This window comes from Podarcis bocagei, assembly GCF_964188305.1.
Source record: "Podarcis bocagei genome assembly, chromosome: Z".
NCBI classification, from domain to species: Eukaryota; Metazoa; Chordata; class Lepidosauria; order Squamata; family Lacertidae; genus Podarcis; species Podarcis bocagei.
This window is the reverse complement of record NC_138140.1, coordinates 2,811,277-2,830,521: the sequence shown is the minus strand read 5'-3', so window position 1 is coordinate 2,830,521 and position 19,245 is coordinate 2,811,277. Positions and strand designations below refer to the sequence as shown.

At 48.0% G+C, this 19,245-nt stretch overlaps 1 protein-coding gene across 5 annotated transcripts in view; it reads right to left on the bottom strand.

Annotated features, from left to right (window-relative positions):
* Window positions 1–932: 932 nt before the first annotated feature.
* The window catches only part of GLT6D1 (glycosyltransferase 6 domain containing 1), a 48,159-nt gene continuing 29,846 nt past the window's right edge, over window positions 933–19,245 (bottom strand). For all 5 annotated transcript variants that reach the window (XM_081179799.1, XM_081179796.1, XM_081179800.1 and 2 more), the window contains exons 4-8: window positions 18,972–19,004; window positions 17,238–17,309; window positions 12,563–12,622; window positions 4,268–4,405; window positions 933–3,184 (exon numbers count right to left, since the gene is read on the bottom strand). In XM_081179799.1, coding sequence (XP_081035925.1) covers window positions 2,491–3,184; window positions 4,268–4,405; window positions 12,563–12,622; window positions 17,238–17,309; window positions 18,972–19,004 — 997 coding nt within the window. In that variant the 3' untranslated portion in view covers window positions 933–2,490. The remainder of the gene's footprint in view (window positions 3,185–4,267; window positions 4,406–12,562; window positions 12,623–17,237; window positions 17,310–18,971; window positions 19,005–19,245) is intronic.

Below are 19,245 nucleotides of genomic sequence, written 5' to 3'. Positions count from 1 at the left end.
TCCATAGCCAAGCTATGAATTCCATGCAAGTCTCTCTGCCAACTAGTGGCTGTAGTTCCTTCTTAACTACTGTTTTTAGTATAATTGGTTTCGTGCCAAAGGGCAAACCCTTCCTTGGCTGCTAGTGAGAAGGGCAACAGCCTCTCTATGTGTGTGTGTGTGTGTGTGTGTGTGTGTGTGTGTGTGTGTTAGAAGCAGGAAGAAGCCAAAGAGTGACAGCAATGCAGGATTTCCAATGGAATCCAAGGCCATGACTATGGGAGGAGCAAGAGCTTCTCAGGTGTTGATGATGTGAGCCCGTCGGGCTCAGGATGTATAATAATAATAATAATAATAATAATAATAATAATAATAATAATAATAATAATAATTTATTATTTATACCCCACCCATCTGGCTGGGTTTCCCCCAGCCACTCTGGGCAGCTTCCAACAAAGTATTAAAATACAGTAGTCTGTTAAACATTAAAAGCTTCCCTAAAGAGGGCTGCCTTCAGATGTCTTCTAAAAGTCTGGTGCTTGTTCTTCTCTTTGACATCTGGTGGGAGGGCGTTCCACAGGGCGGGCGCCACTACCGAGAAGGCCCCTCTGCCTGGTTCCCTGTAACTTGGCTTCTCGCAGGGAGGGAACCACCAGAAGGCGGTGTAAATGAACATGTGTTCATTTATGTGTATATGTGTAAATGAACCATATATCCTAAAGGCACATCACAGCCCCTGCTGTCCCTCATTCCAAGGATACTAGACCCTGCCTGGAATCATGTCTGGAATCTTCCACTGCTTGGAAAGTGGTGTAGTGCTCCACAATAGCAGCAGCAACAATAAAAACAATTTCCCCGCCCCCAGGCAAAAACCCAACCCAACTAATATCCCTGTGGCGCCATTACACAGACATCTTCCTCCAGGATGCAACTCCCAGCACAAACACATAAGATTTTGATAAAATAAGGATTTGCATTTATTATCTCAGGATCATTTGCAACCAAATAAATTAACAAAACAATCACCTTTGGCTGAGTGGAAGGGCTTCCATTTTCGCAGCAAAAAGAAATACACAAAGGAAGAAACAGGATACAAATGGGAATCGCAAACAGGCTGTGTTGGGGAGCACCGCAATGATGGTTGTGGGGAGCAAGAGAGTTTACCTCTCAGGCAGCAGTGGTACTAACTGTGAGCCAGTGTGGTGTAGTGGTTAAGAGCGGTGGACTCGTAATCTGGTGAACCGGGTTCGCTTCCCCGCTCCTCCACATGCAGCTGCTGGGTGACCTTGGGCCACTCACACTTCTCTGAAGTCTCTCATCCCCACTCGCCTCACAGAGTGTTTGTTGTGGGGGAGGAAGGGAAAGGAGAATGTTAGCCGCTTTGAGACTCCTTCGGGTAGTGATAAAGCAGGAAAGCAAATCCAAACTCTTCTTCTTCTAACACAGATATTCTCAGCAGTTGACTCTGTGGCTGCCATGTTACTTAACCACAGTGCACCAACAGGGCATCATTCCACGAAGTTGTGTGCGGGGACATGACATAGCAACTGCCGCAAAAAGTGGTAGGCCGTGGGAGATGCCACCTTTACGGCCTTCCACAATGCCCCAGAACAACTCCCTGTCCGGAACCCCGTAAGACAGCACCTGTCGGCAAGGGAAAGATGTTGTAGCAATTGGGACCACCATGGGCAGCAGCAAAAACAAGATTTAAGGTGGGAAAATGATATACGTGAAGAAGAGAACAAATGTGGCAAAATGAGGGAGCTTTCAACCACTGGACGGCAGCTAAGGAAACATGTTTCTTTGTTTTTAAAAACAAACGACGACATGAACCTGTTCTTTGGTAGCAAAAAAACCCCAAATTGGCATTAATCACATTGCCCCCATTGAGGTTTATGTTGTCTGTACAGTGATCCTCATTTGGGGGGAAAGCAAAACTGAACAATTATGAAGGCAAGATTTAGACCGTCATTCAAAAATCTTTGTTTAAAAACACACACGTTCTGACATTCTCAGTGACACTTCTGCATTTGCACCAGCTTTCCTGCAACCTCCTGGCCTCGGTGACACCACCCCTCCCCCATTTACTGCTACCCTCCTGACCCCTTGGTGGTTCCAACTCTCCCTTCTTTGCACATCCAAGGAATACAACGACCATCTTGCCAACCTCTCTGATGTCACCGTGCCACTGTGGAGGGATCCTAGCTTGGCACGTATCTGTGTGCTGCTTCCACAAATGTTCCCAACATCAACAGAATTTCCTGAGAGCAAAAGATCAGCAACCAAATCAACAACCTGTTCGCAAAAGGCTCTTCCGACATCTGGTTCCTACAAGCCTTCCAAGGAATCTATAGAGAAGAGCTGTGAGAGCATCACAGTTTAGTGAACTAAAATATTTTGGCAAAGTTTGTTCTCCTTCCTGCAGAGGACGAGAGTTGAAATGCTCAAACGTTTCTGCGACCGAAACAGTTCGTCGACCCCTGCCGGTGTGATTTGAGGAGCGCCGCGGAGTCATAAGTTACTTCTAACTTCACCATATTCTTTGGGCATCCAGGATAACTTGACATTTCTTATGGCGCTGGGGATGCCAATTTTATAATCCCAGCAGTACTCAGGGGATAACACCTTGGTTGGTTTGTTGAGGAGGTAATATTTGTTCAGGTGGCTTTCATCATGCCACACCGCCTCAAAGTTGTGTTCCTTGTCCTCCTTGATGCCTTGATAGCATTGACGGGTGAGGTTCAGAACACGCAGTGGGGTCCCCCCAAATATGGCCCCATGGTAATAGTAGTCCCCTTCCCCATAGGGGATGTACGCAGCCGACTCAGGACGCCTCTCATAAGTGAACGCAGTATTGTCTGCATTGTAAAACCAAGCATGGAGCTGGGCCACAGACTCATCAAGGGTCTCCACCCCATAGTCACTCTGGAAGACCTGGTCAACATCCATGCAGAAGAGGAAGTCCACCTCGTGGCGGATGTGGCTCTCGATTAGGTCCCCAATCACCTTCATCCGCATCATGCTGATGTCTTGCCACCGGCTCTCCCTTTTCACCTGGAAGACTTTCAGCACCCGCAGGGGGCCCAGCTCAATAAGAGGCACTTTGGTGAGGTCGTCCACCATGATGTAGAAGATCACATTGTGCCCAGTCATGAAGAAAGCGTTTGCAGAAGTCAAGAAGTTCTTCAAGTATTTGTCTAGGTACCTAGGGAATGGAGAGGGACAAATGGAGACAGGTGGGTTCTGGGCAGATCTCCTAACCCAGGGTCCCAGAAGCTGACTTTAAAGCAGGGTGAGGGTTCCAGTGCTCAACTTTGGACTGAGACCAACATTGTTTTTCAGATGTGAATCAGCACCCAATTAAGAGCAGAAGAAGAACCCTTGGTCACCTCCGTTGCCCTTCCTCTGGGCAAACCCACCATAAGAACACCAGAAGAGTCTGCTGGATCTAGGCCAGCATTATGTTCTCACAGTGGCCAACCAGATAACTCAATGAGAAACCCACATGCTTGATCCAAACACAAGAGCATTCTCTCTCCAATTACCATCAAGGAATTAAGAAGCATTTACCACCTCTGACCTTAGAGACAGAGAATAGTCATTGTGGCTAGTAGCTTTTGCCAGCCTTCTCCTCCATGAATTTGTCTGATCTTCTTTTAAAGCCATTGGCCTGATCCAGTAGACTCTTCTTATGGTGGGTTTGCCAAGAGGAAGGGCAACGGAGGTGATCAAGGGTCATTGTGACTCAGAATATGACAAATACCTGAAAGACTGCCTCCTTCCTGACAGACCTTCTCTGGTGCTACAATTGGCAGATAGGGCCCTCTTGGTTGCTCCACCACCCTCAGAAGCTTGGTGCGTGTGTGTTGCAGGCTAGGAATGGGTCTTCTCTGTGGCAGCCCTTACCCTGTGGAAACCTTTCTCCAGAGAGGAGTGCCTGGCACCTTCATTGCCCAGCTTCTGATGAATGCTGAAGATGCACATTTCAAGGGTAAGGGGGTGCACTTTTTAGGACCCGCCTTACAGCTGCAATCTTAAGTTATTCTGCACTTCTTTTGTGTTGTAATTGTTGAAACCTGCCCCGGATCCTTAAGACAAAGGACGGGTAATAAATAAAATACGTGGCCGGACAATGGATGTTGCTTTGCACATCCAGCCAGGAAAAGTCTGGCAAGCAAGCAGCAGGTCCCAATCCTGATCCATATTTTACTTGTGAGCTAGTGCCACTGAACACAAGGAGACTTACTCAAGAGTAACGTGCATCAGATTGGGCTGCAAGTGAGCTTACCTCCCAATAGCGAAAACCGTCAGGCCGATGGTGACTTTCTGCTGCTTATAGTAGTTGTCCAAGACTGGTCTCCCGACTGTTCCATCCCAGATGATGGGCGCCGACCAAGGGGTCAGGGTGGGCATGTCCGTTCGTGCACTGCAAGAAATGAGAAAAAAGCATGGATGCCCAAAATGGTGGAAAGTATATATTAGGTGGGGGGGTTTCACCCCCACACCACTGCCACCTGAGGGCCCTGACTTTATCATCATTAACAGAGTTGAGGTTGTATCCTGGTATCTTGAGCACAAATGCAATCAAAACAGTTAATGCACAGTATGCAAGGCAAGCCATTTAAGCCTGAATTTGCAAGGAATAACAAATTTAAAATGCAGCTAAGAGTCAATGGCAGAGCAAGCCAAGATACTTTCGTTTTACAGTGCTTTTTAAAAGGTTGCACCAGGAGTACAACAGCACGTTGAAGCAGGAGTACAACAGCATGTTTGCCTGGCAACAAGGAGGGCAGCAGCAGCAGAAGCATCAGGAAAACCAGTCCGGGGAGAGTATTCCAGGAAAAGGCTGTAATTCAGCGACAGAGCACCTGCTTTGCATGCAGAAGGTCATGGGTTCAAGAGAGGGCATCACTAGTCAGGGTCAGCCTCTGAATTGGAAGGTATTTTGATTCTAGGGCCCTGACCTGGTTACCAGCTGACAGGCAGGTCCATCTAGCCAGGAGGCTTCATGGCTCCAGAATCCCCCAAGACCCTGAAGAAAAAAAGCGTTTTTGCCAGCCACACGATAGCTCCCTTATAGATTGTGCATTGTTTTCAATTTTCTGGTTTTTAATTGATTTTGTCCGTTTGCATTCTATCTCAATGCAAGTTGCTTTGAGACCCTTCCCCGCCCCCCTTGGGTATAATGTGATTAACAGACGTAACAAATAATAATAGTCTGTGCAAAGCTTTTGTTGTAATAAATGCGCTAGACCACAAGGTTCTCTTTGTTGTGTGGCAGACTGGTAGGAATAGATGCATCTCTTAGACTCAGTTTCTCATTTTTCCATTTTTACATATGCCCTCAGTCTTAAATTCAGCTCACCTCATTTCCACATCAATTTGCATTAAAAAATATAAGTAAAAAGTACATGAAACTTTGTAGATTTCTCTATGCGAATTTTGTTTGCAAACAATTCTCTGTAAGATGTTTTTGTACATGATTCTCACTAATATACACATCTGTGCATGTGGTTCTTAATAGATGCCTTTTGTACACCTTTTTGGCTGGAGAACTGCACGGGGGGGGGGGAGCAGAACTACAAATTTCAAAGGATAGCTGCATTTGTATTTGTTTCTTGGTTCATGAAGCTGACATCTGTAGCATGCCTTAAAATGCATATACATTGAAACATATGCTGAACAGATTCCTTCCTCCTGCTCCATCCCTGTTCACAGGCTTGGAGCTCAGCTGGAACAAGAACAACACAAAACACTGTAAATTAATAAGCGACCACATGATGGAAAGTGTCTGGGTTTGCTAAAGTTAGTCAGCTTAGCCATCCAGACACCTAGACCTACATCCTGTCCTCCCAGTGGCCAACCAGGTCTGCCAATGGGAAGCCTGCAAACAGACCTTGAGGGCAATCGTGTTTTCCTTGCTTTGGATTACCAGCAATTAGCATTCGAAGGCACCCTGGCCGCCAACACTGGAGGTACAGGATGAAGCCATCATGGCTAGCAGAATTTCAGTTGGCTAAGTAGGAACTGAAGTGCTTGTGGAGCATTTTCTGTTTGCTTGGAAGCATGCTAAATGGAACCAGATGTTGTGCAAATATTTTGGATTATTATTATTATTTTATAAAACAAAGCTGTTTCCCGGCTACACTTGCCTAAATTTAATGTTAGCAGGCTATTTCCAGCCTTGCTTGTTTTCCAGTGGAAACATACAAGCGCGCGCACACACACACACACACACACGGGGGGGGGGGGAGGGAGAGGGAGAGGGAGAGAGAGAGAGAGAGAGAGAGAGACAGACAGACAGACAGACAGACAGACAGACAGACAGACAGAGACCCTGGCCAGCTCTAAACAAAAATGCTTTAAAGCTGGAATCTGAGCCAGCTTTTCTGAGTTCATGCTGGTTCTATGAACAAGAGAGCACATTTCTGGAACACCTGTGCCTAGGATAAAATAGTGCCAGTGGCTTTTTGTACATGGTGTCTATTTATTAACTAATACACTTACTATTCCACTTATTTTGATCCCACCCGAAGAGCTAGGAGGAGTTCAAAGCTTGAGAAAAATGTAGCAACAACTCAGTGCTTTGGCATTTCATTCTTTCTCTGCTGAATGCTTTCTACTGGCATCCTTACTGTGAAATTTAATTTCTCCCAGGGCAGATGCAAATGGGCAGAGGCCCAATTCTGTGCCCTTCTTGCCATGGCTGAAGGGAGGGTGTGATCTGTGCCGGCATCTCTTTGCTGACACTTAGACAGGAACACTCCTGCCACATATTCCAGAAGTTCTTTGGCCATTGACCAAAGATGGAAAATGGCTGCTTTTGAATCTGTGGCTCTGCTAGCTTTAGTTGTATTTTATCTGCCATATTTTACTGGACCATTAGCATATCGCAACTAAGCTATTGGCATGGATAGGTGTTCCTAGCTCTCTTCACTTGTAACCCACCTTATTAATGAATTGAGGCTGTATTTTAAAACTGCACATTAAAGGTAGAACTCAGAGTTTACAAAGATGCATCAAGTGAAGCTCCTGGTCTGCAGGAAGAGGACTTCACAGCCACCAGCTGTTGGCTTTTTGGGGTGGGGGGGGGAGGACAAGGGTAGCTGCAATGATATGTTGCAGCATGCAGCTGTTCCTGTTTAGAGTGCTAACCTATCATGCCCCCTTCCAGGACACTCCTCACCAATACCCAGCCAGGGTTCGATGCCCATTGATATGTGCTCAGTCTGCATTGGGCTTCATGGGGCAGGGCAGGGGTCCTCCCTTCCTTATGTTCTCCACTTTAAATATTTTTGTATTTCTGCAAACTTTTGAGTTTCCTCTTGTGCATGGATGATGCTGTTTTGGCTACCTGCAAACACTTGGAGAATGGGTTTGCTGCTGTGTTAGATGGAGGGGAATAAGCAGCCACAAGTCAGTCATGCATACTGATTTCAATGGGTCTCCTCTGAGTGTTACTGGCACAGGATACAGCCTACTATCTGTGAAGGAGAAATGTCCTGCCTGCCATCAGCTGTGATAACTAAGTGCAACCACCATGCCCAGTGGCAGTGTACTCTTGAGCACCAGGTGCCAACAACGGAAGAGCGTGGTTCCTTAGGGAGTGCTGCAGCCATCTTGGAGGTAATTTAGCCAACCACAGCCAAACCTTTGATCTAGTCCAGTAAGGCTCTTCTGCTGCTCTTAACTGACTGACCAAGTCACTGTGATGCAGCAGCAGCAGCAGCATCAAAAGTAAAGGCAAGAGCAAGCTAATGCAATTCAAGACTACATCAGAAGAGGTCTAGTTTTCCAATCAAGGAAAGTACGGTAATAGTAACACTATTTTCTGCCTTGGTCTGACCACCCCTGGAGTCCTGTGTCCAGTTGTGGACACCAACATTTAAGAAAAACATTGGAACAGTCTCCCTTGGGAGGTTGCAGAGTCTCTTTCATTGCAAGTTTTTAAGCAGGCATCTGTTGTGGATGTTTTAGCTGCGATTCCTGCATGGCAAGGGGTTAGACTGGATGACCCACCAAATACATGCCCAGGACCAGACGGGATCCCTGGTGAACTTTTAAGGCGCAGTCCAGACTGGTGGGCCCTTCTATTAGCCAATTTATTCACTTTAATTGACAAATTTGGGTTACTACCAGATGTTGGGCTAAACTTCATCATCACTCCTATATTCAAAAAAGGTAACCTGAAGCTGCCTGAGAATTACCGCCTGATAACTGCCAAACTAGCAGTTCGAAAGCACGTCAAAGTGCAAGTAAATAAATAGGTACTGCCCCAGCGGGAAGGTAAACGGCGTTTTCGTGCGCTGCTCTGGTTTGCCAGAAGCGGCTTAGTCATGCTGGCCACATGACCCGGAAGCTGTACGCCAGCTCCCTTGACCAGTAAAGCGAGATGAGTGCCGCAACACCAGAGTCATCTGCGAATGGACTTAACTGTCAGGGGTCCTTTACCTTTACCTTTTAAGTCTTCTACCAATCCTTGGTAAGATGTATGCCTGACACTTGGAAAATAAATTGAAGGACTTGATGACATCTAATAAGATCCTTGGGCCTGAACAAATAGGCTTCTGCCATGGCAAATGCACCACTGATCATTGCATAGTGCTTTCACATCTCGCGGAAAAATACATGGAAAATGGGAGGAAGGAACTTTATGTGGCCTTCCTAGAGTTAAAAGGAGCTTTTGACACAGTCCCCTGTGATCTACTTTGGTGCAAATTATATAAAATGGGAATTGACCAACGCCTGCTGTTTCTAATTCAAAATATACACACCGCTACATTCTGTCACATCAAATGTAACCCCCAAGGCGAGTTGACAAAAAGTATAATTATAACCAAAGGAGTAAAGCAAGGATGCGTCTTGTCACTCCACTTATTCAATTTTTTAAAAAAATGACCTGGCTCATCACTTTGAGGATGTAAATGGACATCCACGGACATTAGGCCAACATAAAATAAAACTGCTTCTATATGCAGATGATACTACAATACTTTCTCAGATCCAGGTCGGTCTTAGAAGACTTCTAAATTCGTTTTCTTCCTTCTGCCAGATCAACTCCCTGGGAATTAATTACGAAAAATCTAAAATCGTCAAACTGTCAAATGGAGGCTAGATAACCACCCCATTAACCAGGTAAAATCCTGTAAATACCTAGGGATATGCTATCAGCCAAATTTAAACTGGACAACACACAGACACCAAATGATCATCCAAGCAAAATGCACTACATCTGCAATTCTTCACTTTTTCTTCCTCAGAGGCAACCATATGGTCTCTGCTGCTATAAAAAAAATTAATGCCAAGATTATTGTATGGCATTCCAATTTTGATACAAACATTTAACAGAGAAGTTGAACAAATTCAAGCGACTTTTCTTCATAAGACCCTTGGTGACCCTAAATGCACAAGCTACTTAACCGTATGTGTTGAAACTGGTCAACATCTGATGGAAACCAATGCATGGCTTACTACAATCAAGGCCTGGCTGAAAGTCCACTTCAGAACAACATCTAATTCCTTTTTAATCTCTACGCTTGAAAGCCGTATTGCATCTGGATGGTATAAACTCCAAGATAAACTCTGGAGTTTGGGCATTGCTCTTGAGAGCCTTGAAGCATGTGATGAAAATTACATATTCCACACAATCAAACAGCGGCTCTACGACCACGAAAGACAGCGTTTGTTACCTCATACTCCGAGATCCTGTTCTCTGCAGGCCTTAGGGATCACAACACACTACGGGACCTGTGCCAAATATCTAAAGGACCTATTACTCCCTTCCCATCAAAGAGTCTTTATGCTTGCGAGACTAAATGCCTTCCCCTCTGCAGTGACCACAGGTAGATTCTCACATATTCCATATCAAGCCCATCTGTGTGCCTGCAACCAAGGAGGACCCGATTCAATCTCTTGGCTTGCTCTTTACACAGTAGACCTCGCCAACTGATGCTAGCCTAAAACTCTGAAAAGAAGTAAATTGAGGTCTCTCCTGGCAGATCGGGACAAAGATATTACTGTTTTAGTAGCTTCCTTTTTAGCCTCAATTTTACCTGAAAGGGTTCCCAACAAACCATCCTTTTGGGAAACAGAGAGGGCGAAGCAGAATACCTAAGTGCACACGATCACAATGTGATGTTATGATCCTCGCAGCTTCACCCTTGCCCCTTTTAATTATCCCAGTGACCTGAAATGTTTTATACTGTGATGCCAATAAAGGTATTTGATTTGATTTGACTAGATTACCCTCGGGGTCACTTTCAACTCTACAACTCTACAAATCTATAATTTTATAACAAGCTGGAATGTGTGCAGAGGAGGATGACAAAGATGATCAAGGGTCTTGAAACCAAGCCTTATGAGGAATGGTTGAGGGAATTGGGGATGTTTAGCCAGGTAAAGAGGAGATTGAAAGGAGATACCATAGCCGGCTTCAAATATCTCAAGGGCTGTCACATGGAAGATGGAACAAGATTGTTTTCTGCTGCTTCAGAGGGTAGGACCCAAACCAATGGCTTCAAGTTACAAGGTTCTGACTAAACATCAGGAAGAACTTTGTATTTGACAGTGGATCAGACTCCTACAAGAAGTGACGGACTCTCCTTCACTGGAGGTTTTCAAGCAGAGGTTGGATGGCCATCTGTCAGGGATTCTTTAGTTGAGATTCCAGCATTGCAGGGGGTTGGACTAGATGACCCTTGGGGTTCCCTTCCAACTCTACCATTCTATGGTTTTAATATTATAAAGGAAAAGCCAAATCTAAAGCATTTTTTGTGTGTAATAACCTGAACTTCCTCTTGGCTAAACAAAGCTATTTCCCCACTGTCTGAACCATTTCCTGAGAAGAGCTTCTAATGCAAGAACTTGAGCAAGGACAATTGAAGTCACAGGCTCAAGCAAATGACCGTTCTTGGGCGGGGTTCCTTCGTTTTTTTGAGTTGTAAGAGATTGTGGAGTGAGTCTTAGTTAGGTGCGCATGGTGGTGACTTTTGTGTGTGTCCCAGTGTCCTTTTTGAACTTCCTTAAACTGTAACTGGGGGAGATGTATTTGTCTATTTCAATTTTGCCCACTTTCTGACAGTTACCAACTTCATTTCTCTACAATTCTACATTAGCTTTAGGTTATATTAGTTTCACTCATGGAAATTTGCCAGTAGCTTACAGCAACATTTTTCCTAATATGCACTTTTTGGAGAGCAAGCACCTCCTAATATTATTCCTTGTTTATATTACTGTCCACCAACACAAGCAATTTTGCACATATTATTTGGCTGGAGAGCTGCATCCAAAAATTCAGAGAAGTGTGAATTTCAAGGGATAACTGTATACTGCCGAACAGTACACACAAGTTACAGGTAGGTAGCCGTGTTGGTCTGCCGTAGTTGAAACAAAATAAAAAAAATCCTTCCAGTAGCACCTTAGAGATCAACTAAGTTTGTTATTGGTATGAGCTTTCAGAAGTGTTCATGCACATGAAAGCTCATACCAATAACATATTTAGTTGGTCTCTAAGGTGCGCAGTGGCGCTGTGGGTTAAACCACAGAGCCTAGGGCTTGCCGATCAGAAGGACGGCGGTTCGAATCCCTGCGATGGTGTGAGCTCCCATTGCTCGGTCCCTGCTCCTGCCAACCTAGCAGTTCGAAAGCACATTTAAGTGCAAGTAGATAAATAGGTACCACTCTGGCGGGAAAGTAAACAGCGTTTTCGTGCGCTGCTCTGGTTAGCCAGAAGTGGCTTAGTCATGCTGGGCCACATGACCCGGAAGCTGTACGCCGGCTCCCTCGGCCAGTAAAGCGAGATGAGTGCTGCAACTCCAGAGTCGGTCACGACTGGACCTAATGGTCAGGGCTCCCTTTACCTTTACTTTAAGGTGCTTCTGGAAGGAATTTTTTTATTTTGAGTACACACAAGAGCTTTCTCCATTGTTCTGTGGCTGTGCCTTGTGAAAACCCAATCTTGCCCACTAGAGAAATGAAGCTTCCTTAAGCAAAATCTCTCTTCAGATTTTCTGCACATCTGATAACTTTATTGATTTATTATTTATTTTGTAAAATGTATACACCACCTGAGTGCAAACAAAACAAAACCCCTCAAAAGTTTACGAAAAGCATGAAGCATTAACATTACCAATAAGAAAGATGAACAGAATTAACTAAAAACTTTTGAAAAGTTAAAATAACAATAGACTGAAAACACACTAAAACTCACATCAACTTCCTTAACATGTGAGTAGGCTTGCCTAAACAAAATTGTTTTTAGCCGGTGCTGAAAAGCGTACAGTGAAGGTGAAATTCTGAAATCAATAAGGCAGAAAAGATAACATAAGATAAAATCCCATTCAGCAGGTAAGATGGGATTTTTGCCAGGCTGAGCTGCAGAACAAGAAAAGCTCTCAGCTTTGCCTGAGGGCAAATATTTGGTACACAAGATACGGGATTTCACAGTAATGGCATAGGTCCTGTGTTGCAAGCCAGTGCCATTATGGGTAAAAGGCTTTGATTGCACCAAGACCTTTCTCCTCTCATTCCACCACTTCCCTTAGCCTCCCTGCCCCCACAAAAAAAAAAGGTTTTCTCTCCTTACCGTGAATCAAACCAGCTGTCCAATGACAACCCCTTTGGTTCTTTATTCGCAAATTCGTATCTGTAAGTAGATGAAACGAAACTGAGTAGCCCTGGAAGCTTGAGCTTTTCTGAGGCCACTGCTGTTCTACAGCTGACCAGAAGCAGAATTAAATGGGCAGCTCTACAAGGCACTTAGGAAAGAGCTGTATTATTTGGCAAATTATCTTTCCCCATGCCAAGATTCTTCACGGTCCCATTCAACAAAGATTCCAATACTCCACGCAACTGTACCTTTGATTAGTAGCTTCCGGCTTCTCAATCAAGACATAGCCTCCCTCTTTGCAGCCAGAACAGCAGCTGTTTTGTTATCTAATCTATCATCTGTGGTAAATGAATTTATGAAAAGGACAGGACTAAAGGTCTCCATTAGGAACAGCAGGACTGACCAAGAGTACTGTACACAGTGTTGCAGGAATTTATGTATAGGTTGGGGGGGGTTGCCCCTCCAGCAGATATCATGCACATGCAGCCCACTACCAAAATCAGCACAATCACTTTTGTGGCTTTTGTGATTTGTCCCCATAAAACACTTCGACACAAATGCACTGATAAATGTATCTATGTACTGGTTCACTGGGAAAACTTCAGAAATTCATATAGACATGTGAGCTCAGCTACTCAGCAGACAGGTAGCCGTTCCAGAAATAACAAACTCAGATGAAGACAAAAGGGTGTGAGTCACTTGGCTGGGAAGCAGGGAAATGTACCGTAAATGTCTCTTTTGTTACACTTGATGGGTGTTTGGTGGAGGGCAAGGGGGACCATGGGGCAGGGTCCAGGATGCTCAGATTACTGCCACCAGACCTCCCCTTTCATGATGTAACCATGATGTATGAGTGATGTAGTTTGGGGGTGGGTGTAAGATGGGGATTAGCAGCTAATAAAAGTTTGGGGGCTCTTTTGTTTGGGGCTTCCATCTTGTTCCACCTTGTGGCAGGTGGGAGTCCTGTCGCGACAGTCTTCAATCAAGACCAAGCCTACTGGCTGCTGTTTTGCTCTGGTATTCCTGGCTGGTGTCCTTGTTTTTTGTCCAAGGGAGCCCTCAGATTTCTCCGTTAACAGGAAGCAAGTAACTAGCCTCTTGAAACCAAAAGGCAGGGACCAAAGGTAACAACTAATTATATGGACTGTGGGCAGCAAAGCATTAATAGAACCTTGTCAGTCTACACTGAACAAGCCGGGGCTGCCTCTGCATTAAATAAAAAGGGCCTCAAAATAGCCTTTATAGAACCATAGACCAGGTTTCCTCAACCTCAGCACTCCTGATGTTTTGACTACAATTCCCATCATCCTTGACCATTGGTCCTGCTAGCTAGGGATCATGGGAGTTGTAGGCCAGAAACATCTGGAGGGCTGAGGTTGAGGAAGCCTGCCATAGACATACTTACTTACTTACAGTGGTACCCCGCAAGACGAACGCCTCGCGAGACGAAAAACTCGCAAAAAGGAAAGGTTTTTTCGTTTTCGAGTTGCCTCGCAAGACGAATTTCCCTATGGGCTTGCTTCGCAAAACGAAGCTTGCCCCGGGGACAGCGGGTCTTCTCTTTTGAAGCAAGGGGTGGCGGGGAGATCGCTTCTCCCCACCGCCCCTTGGTTCAAAAGAGGTCCAGGGGCAGCGGGAAGCGCTCCCGCTGCCCCCGGACCTCTTTTGAAGCAAGCGGCTGCGGGGAGATCGCTTCTCTCCGCAGCCGCTTGCTTCAAAAGAGGTCCGGGGGCAGCGGGAGCGCTTCCCGCTGCCCCCGTATCTCTTTTGAAGCAAGGGGCGGTGGGGAGAAGCGATCTCCCCGTGCTCCGAAGCCGGGCGGGGGTGTGTGTGGGAACACCTGCCCCAGCCACCCCGCTTCGGAACGCTGCTCCGAAGCGGGGTGGGGGGAACACCTGCCCCAGCCGCCGGGCTTCATAGCGCTGCTGCGAAGCCGGGCGGGGGGGTGGGAACACCTGCCCCAGCCGCCGGGCTTCGTAGCGCTGCTGTGAAGCCGGGCGGGGGGTGGGAACACCTGCCCCAGCCACCCCACTTCGGAACGCTGCTCCGAAGCGGGGTGGGGTGGGGAACACCTGCCCCAGCCGCCAGGCTTCGTAGCGCTGCTGTGAAGCCAGGCGGGGGGTGGGAACACCTGCCCCAGCCACCCCGCTTCGGAACGCTGCTCCGAAGCGGGGTGGAGGGGCGGGAACACCTGCCCCAGCCGCCGGGCTTCGTAGCGCTGCTGCGAAGCCGGGCGGGGGGGTGGGAACACCTTCTGAAGGCGGGCGGGGGGCGAAAGTCTTTGTCCCCCCTGCCTGCCTTCCCAGGGGCTTTTAAATCGCCCCGGACAGCGGAGAAGTCCTCCGCTGTCCCGGGGAGATTTTAAAATGCCGCCCGCCAGCATTTTAAGATCGCCCGGACAGCGGAGAAGTCCTCCGCTGTCCCAGGGTTTTTTAAAATGCTGGGGGTGAGAAGAAAAGCCCTTGTCCCCCCCCCAGCCTTCAGAAGAGGTCCGGGGACAGACTGTCCCCAGACCTGTTCTGAAGGCGGTTTCCCTAGGAACGCATTAATTGATTTTCAATGCATTCTTATGGGAAACCGTGCATCGCAAGACGAAAAAACCGCAAGACGAAGAGACTTGCGGAACGAATTAATTTCGTCTTGCGAGGCACCACTGTATTAAATTTGTATACCACCCGTCATTTGCAGAACTCAGGGCAGTTCACAATATAAAAATACAATATAAGCACAAAATATATGATAAAAACAAACGACAAACACACAAATCAACAACCCCACCTCCCCTGCACTCCCTCCCACAAACACATTTAAGTAAAAGGTGTGTTTATCAGCCAAAGGCCTGGCTGGAAAGGAATGTTTTTGCCTGGCACCTAAAGGTGTATAATGAGGGTGGCAGGCAAACCACGTTGGGGAAATGTACCGTATTTTTCGCACCATAGGACGCACTTTTTCCCTCCTAAAAAGCAAGGGAAAATGTGTGTGCGTCCTATGGAGCGAATGCAGGCTTTCGCTGAAGCCTGGAGAGTGAGAGGGGTCGGTGCGCACCGACTCCTCTCGCTCTCCAGGCTTCAGGAAGCTATCTGCTAGCAGAGGGAGACCCAGCTCTCCCACCGCTAGCGGAGCGCTGCATTAATCCCGAAGCTTGGGGCGTGCGGAGCTCAGCGTGCCCCAAGCTTCTGGGTGCCGGCAAGGTCTCCGCTAGCCCTGGGAGAGCCCCGCGACGTCGCGCGGCTCTCCCAGGGCTAGCGGACCACTGCGCTAATCCCGAAGCTTGGGGCGTGCGGAGCTCAGCACGCCCCAAGCTTCTGGGTGCCGGCAAGGTCTCCGCTAGCCCTGGGAGAGCCCCGCGACGTCGCGCGGCTCTCCCAGGGCTAGCGGACCACTGCGCTAATCCCGAAGTTTGGGGCGTGCGGAGCTGAGCGCGCCCCAAGCTTCTGGGTGCTGGCAAGGTCTCCGCTAGCCCTGGGAGAGCCCCGCGACGTCGCGCGGCTCTCCCAGGGCTAGCGGACCACTGCGCTAATCCCGAAGTTTGGGGCGTGCGGAGCTGAGCGCGCCCCAAGCTTCTGGGTGCTGGCAAGGTCTCCGCTAGCCCTGGGAGAGCCCCGCGACGTCGCACGGCTCTCCCAGGGCTAGCGGACCACTGCGCTAATCCCGAAGCTTGGGGCGTGCGGAGCTGAGCGCGCCCCAAGCTTCTGGGTGCTGGCAAGGTCTCCGCTAGCCCTGGGAGAGCCCCGCGACGTCGCGGGGCTCTCCCAGGGCTAGCGGAGACCTTGCCGGCGCCCAGAAGCTTGGGGCACGCTGAGCTCCGCACGCCCCAAGCTTCGGGATTAGCGCTCCGCTAGCCGTGTCTAGGCTGCGGATAGCAGCCTGCTTCCCGGAGCGTCGGGCGCCCTGAAAGCAGAGCTCCCGGCGCTTTGGGAACACATCCGCAGCATGGGGACCCTTGCAGGAGCTCCCCGCAAGCTTCCCCACGCTGCGGATAGCAGCCTGCCGCCCGGCGGGTGGGGCACCCTGAAGCAGAGCGCCCCTCGCGCCAGGCATACATCCGCAGCGTGGGGAGCCCTGCAGCAGTTCCCCACAAGGCTCCCCAAGCTGCGGATAGCAGCCTGCCGCCCGGCGGGTAGGGCGCCCTGAAGCAGAGCGCCCCGCGCGCTAGGCAGACATCAGCCAGCCCCACAAGCTCGGGGGACAGCAGGGAGGCGCAGCGCCACTATCCCGCTGTTCCTCGACCTGGTTCGGTTTCCCTGACCTGCTTTTGGGGGGGGGAAATAAAGGGAAAATTTTTTTCCTTTATTTCCCCCCCAAAAAACTAGGCGCGTCCTATGGTCCGGTGCGTCCAATCGTGCGAAAAATACGGTAGATAGAAAAGGTCCAAAGTTCTCAGAGTCTCCTGATCCCAAACCAGTCTTCAGTATCAGGGCTGAGTGCTGGAATATATAAAGCAAGGGAAGTACCTCTGAGCTTATGCAGAGGGCCGGCCCAACAGCCAGCGACCAAATGAACAGCAACCAAATGCACATTAGCTCAACATGCTAATACGTTAAAAGTCCCAGTTGCAGTTTGATTTCCTGTATGGCTGGCCAGCTTTGGCCACTATGGAAAGGGCTTGCTGATTTCAGCTTTGGTTCATATTAATATATGGCCCTCTTACCTTGAGTTAAACCAGTTGCTTATGGCCAGCCACTGCTCTGTCTGGTTTTTCAATTGGGAAATCTTTAGGCTCCTGTATATGTAAGGAGAAAACAAAAAGATACTTGGAAGATGAACCCGGAAGGCTAGACCTAGTGGCAACAGCCTGTTTGAAAACAAAAAGATACTTGGAAGATGAACCCGGAAGGCTAGACCTAGTGGCAACAGCCTGTTTGAAAACAAAAAGATACTTGGAAGATGAACCCGGAAGGCTAGACCTAGTGGCAACAGCCTGTTTTCTGCATGCAGAAGGCTCCAGGTGCAACTGAGGAGATCTCCAGTACCTGGGTAGCACCCAGAGGGCAACTGCCAGTCAGAGGAGACCAGGCTTTGCCCTCCAGATGTTTGGAGCTGTCACCCAAAACATCTGGAGGCCCCAGGATTGCAAATACTGGTTCTAGGCAATGCCAGGGTAGATGGAGCGAACTGCCTGACTTGATACAAGGCATTTGGTGCAGATGGGCCCGTAAGGTTGGCAGCAGAGGGACGGAGACACACAAATTGTGCTTCCTGGTTGAGCATATTTCTATCCTTGGCAGAGTGCCATAGCTCAGCTGACATGGCTCGGCAATGTCCCAAGCCAGCAAGCCAGCAAGCAAGCACAGACAGCTGTGGGCAAAATCTGACACCTGGGCCACTTTCCCCAAACCAGGTAAAGGTAAAGGGACCCCTGACCATTAGGTCCAGTTGCAACGACTCTGGGGTTGTGGGGCTCATCTCGCTTTATGGCCAAGGGAGCCGGCGTCCAGCTTCCGGGTCATGTGGCCAGTGTGACTAAGTCGCTTGTGATGAACCAGAGCAGCACACGGAAACGCCGTTTACCTTCCCGCCGGAGGGGTGCCTATTTATCTACTTGCACTTTGACCGTGCTTTTGAACTGCTAGGTTGGCAGGAGCAGGGACTGAGCAACGGCTTTTCATTTAAAATGGACTTCTGGAAAAAGAGGCAGACAAAAATCTGTGTTTTGGCTAGTTTGGCACGATGCCTCCTTCCTGGGACATGACACAGAATGGGGACCACCCAGGCTATTGGATTTAGTACACAGCTGAGAAGCAGCAGGTGGACCAAGATATGTGTTGACAAAACTGTGTAACAAAATATTATCCATTTGCACAGGTGAAAGATACTCGGAGTCGAGTGTGGATTTCATGCTCTTTATTCAGCTCATAGTGGTGAGGAGGAATGGAAGTTCCCCTGAAATGTCTGCTTTATATACATTATTTACACAATGGGCCCCACGTGATTGGCTAATTCTGGGATTCTCCTGTAGGCCAATCAGGTTGCGGATTCACTTCCGCCTGGAGTTGGATTGGGTGGCTCCTGCGGACCAATCAGACTGCTGCATTCTGGATCCTATTGTTCTAGGACCAATCAGACTGCTGCATTTTGCTATCCTATTCAACTCAGTACATAACACCAGGTCTATGAGCTTGCTTTTCCCCTTTGCCCTTCTCATCTCCCCTTCCTCGTGTGCCATGTCTTTTAGGACAAGGACTTTCTTCATAAAGATTTTTGGAACACAGTTCCAAGATCCTGTTTGGCTAATGAGTAGGGTAGGGAAATTGCTTTAAAAGAATCGTTAAAAGACCTCCCTTTTGCCCAAGAACCCTGGCAACCATGAGCAAGACAGACCTATGAGCAAGACAGACGAGACCCCTCTGCATGTTGTCAGCAAAAGGAGCTAGCAGATGCTTACCTGTTCTTGTACATCCATATTAATGTTCCATCACTGCAAAAACAGGATTAAAATGTTATGTATTTCCTTGCAGACTTCTTGTTATACCACAAAGCTGGAAGGGCAGTACAGCCACCTTGAGAATAAATCCCCTGTTGTGGTTAACACGATCCTATGTTGAGCAAATCCACACATGTGTGTGCAGGATCAAGCCCCGTGGACTATCCTCATTCCCTTCACCCAGACCAGCAAGCCACCTCTTAATTAGGAGAAGGGCTCAGTGGTACAGCATCTC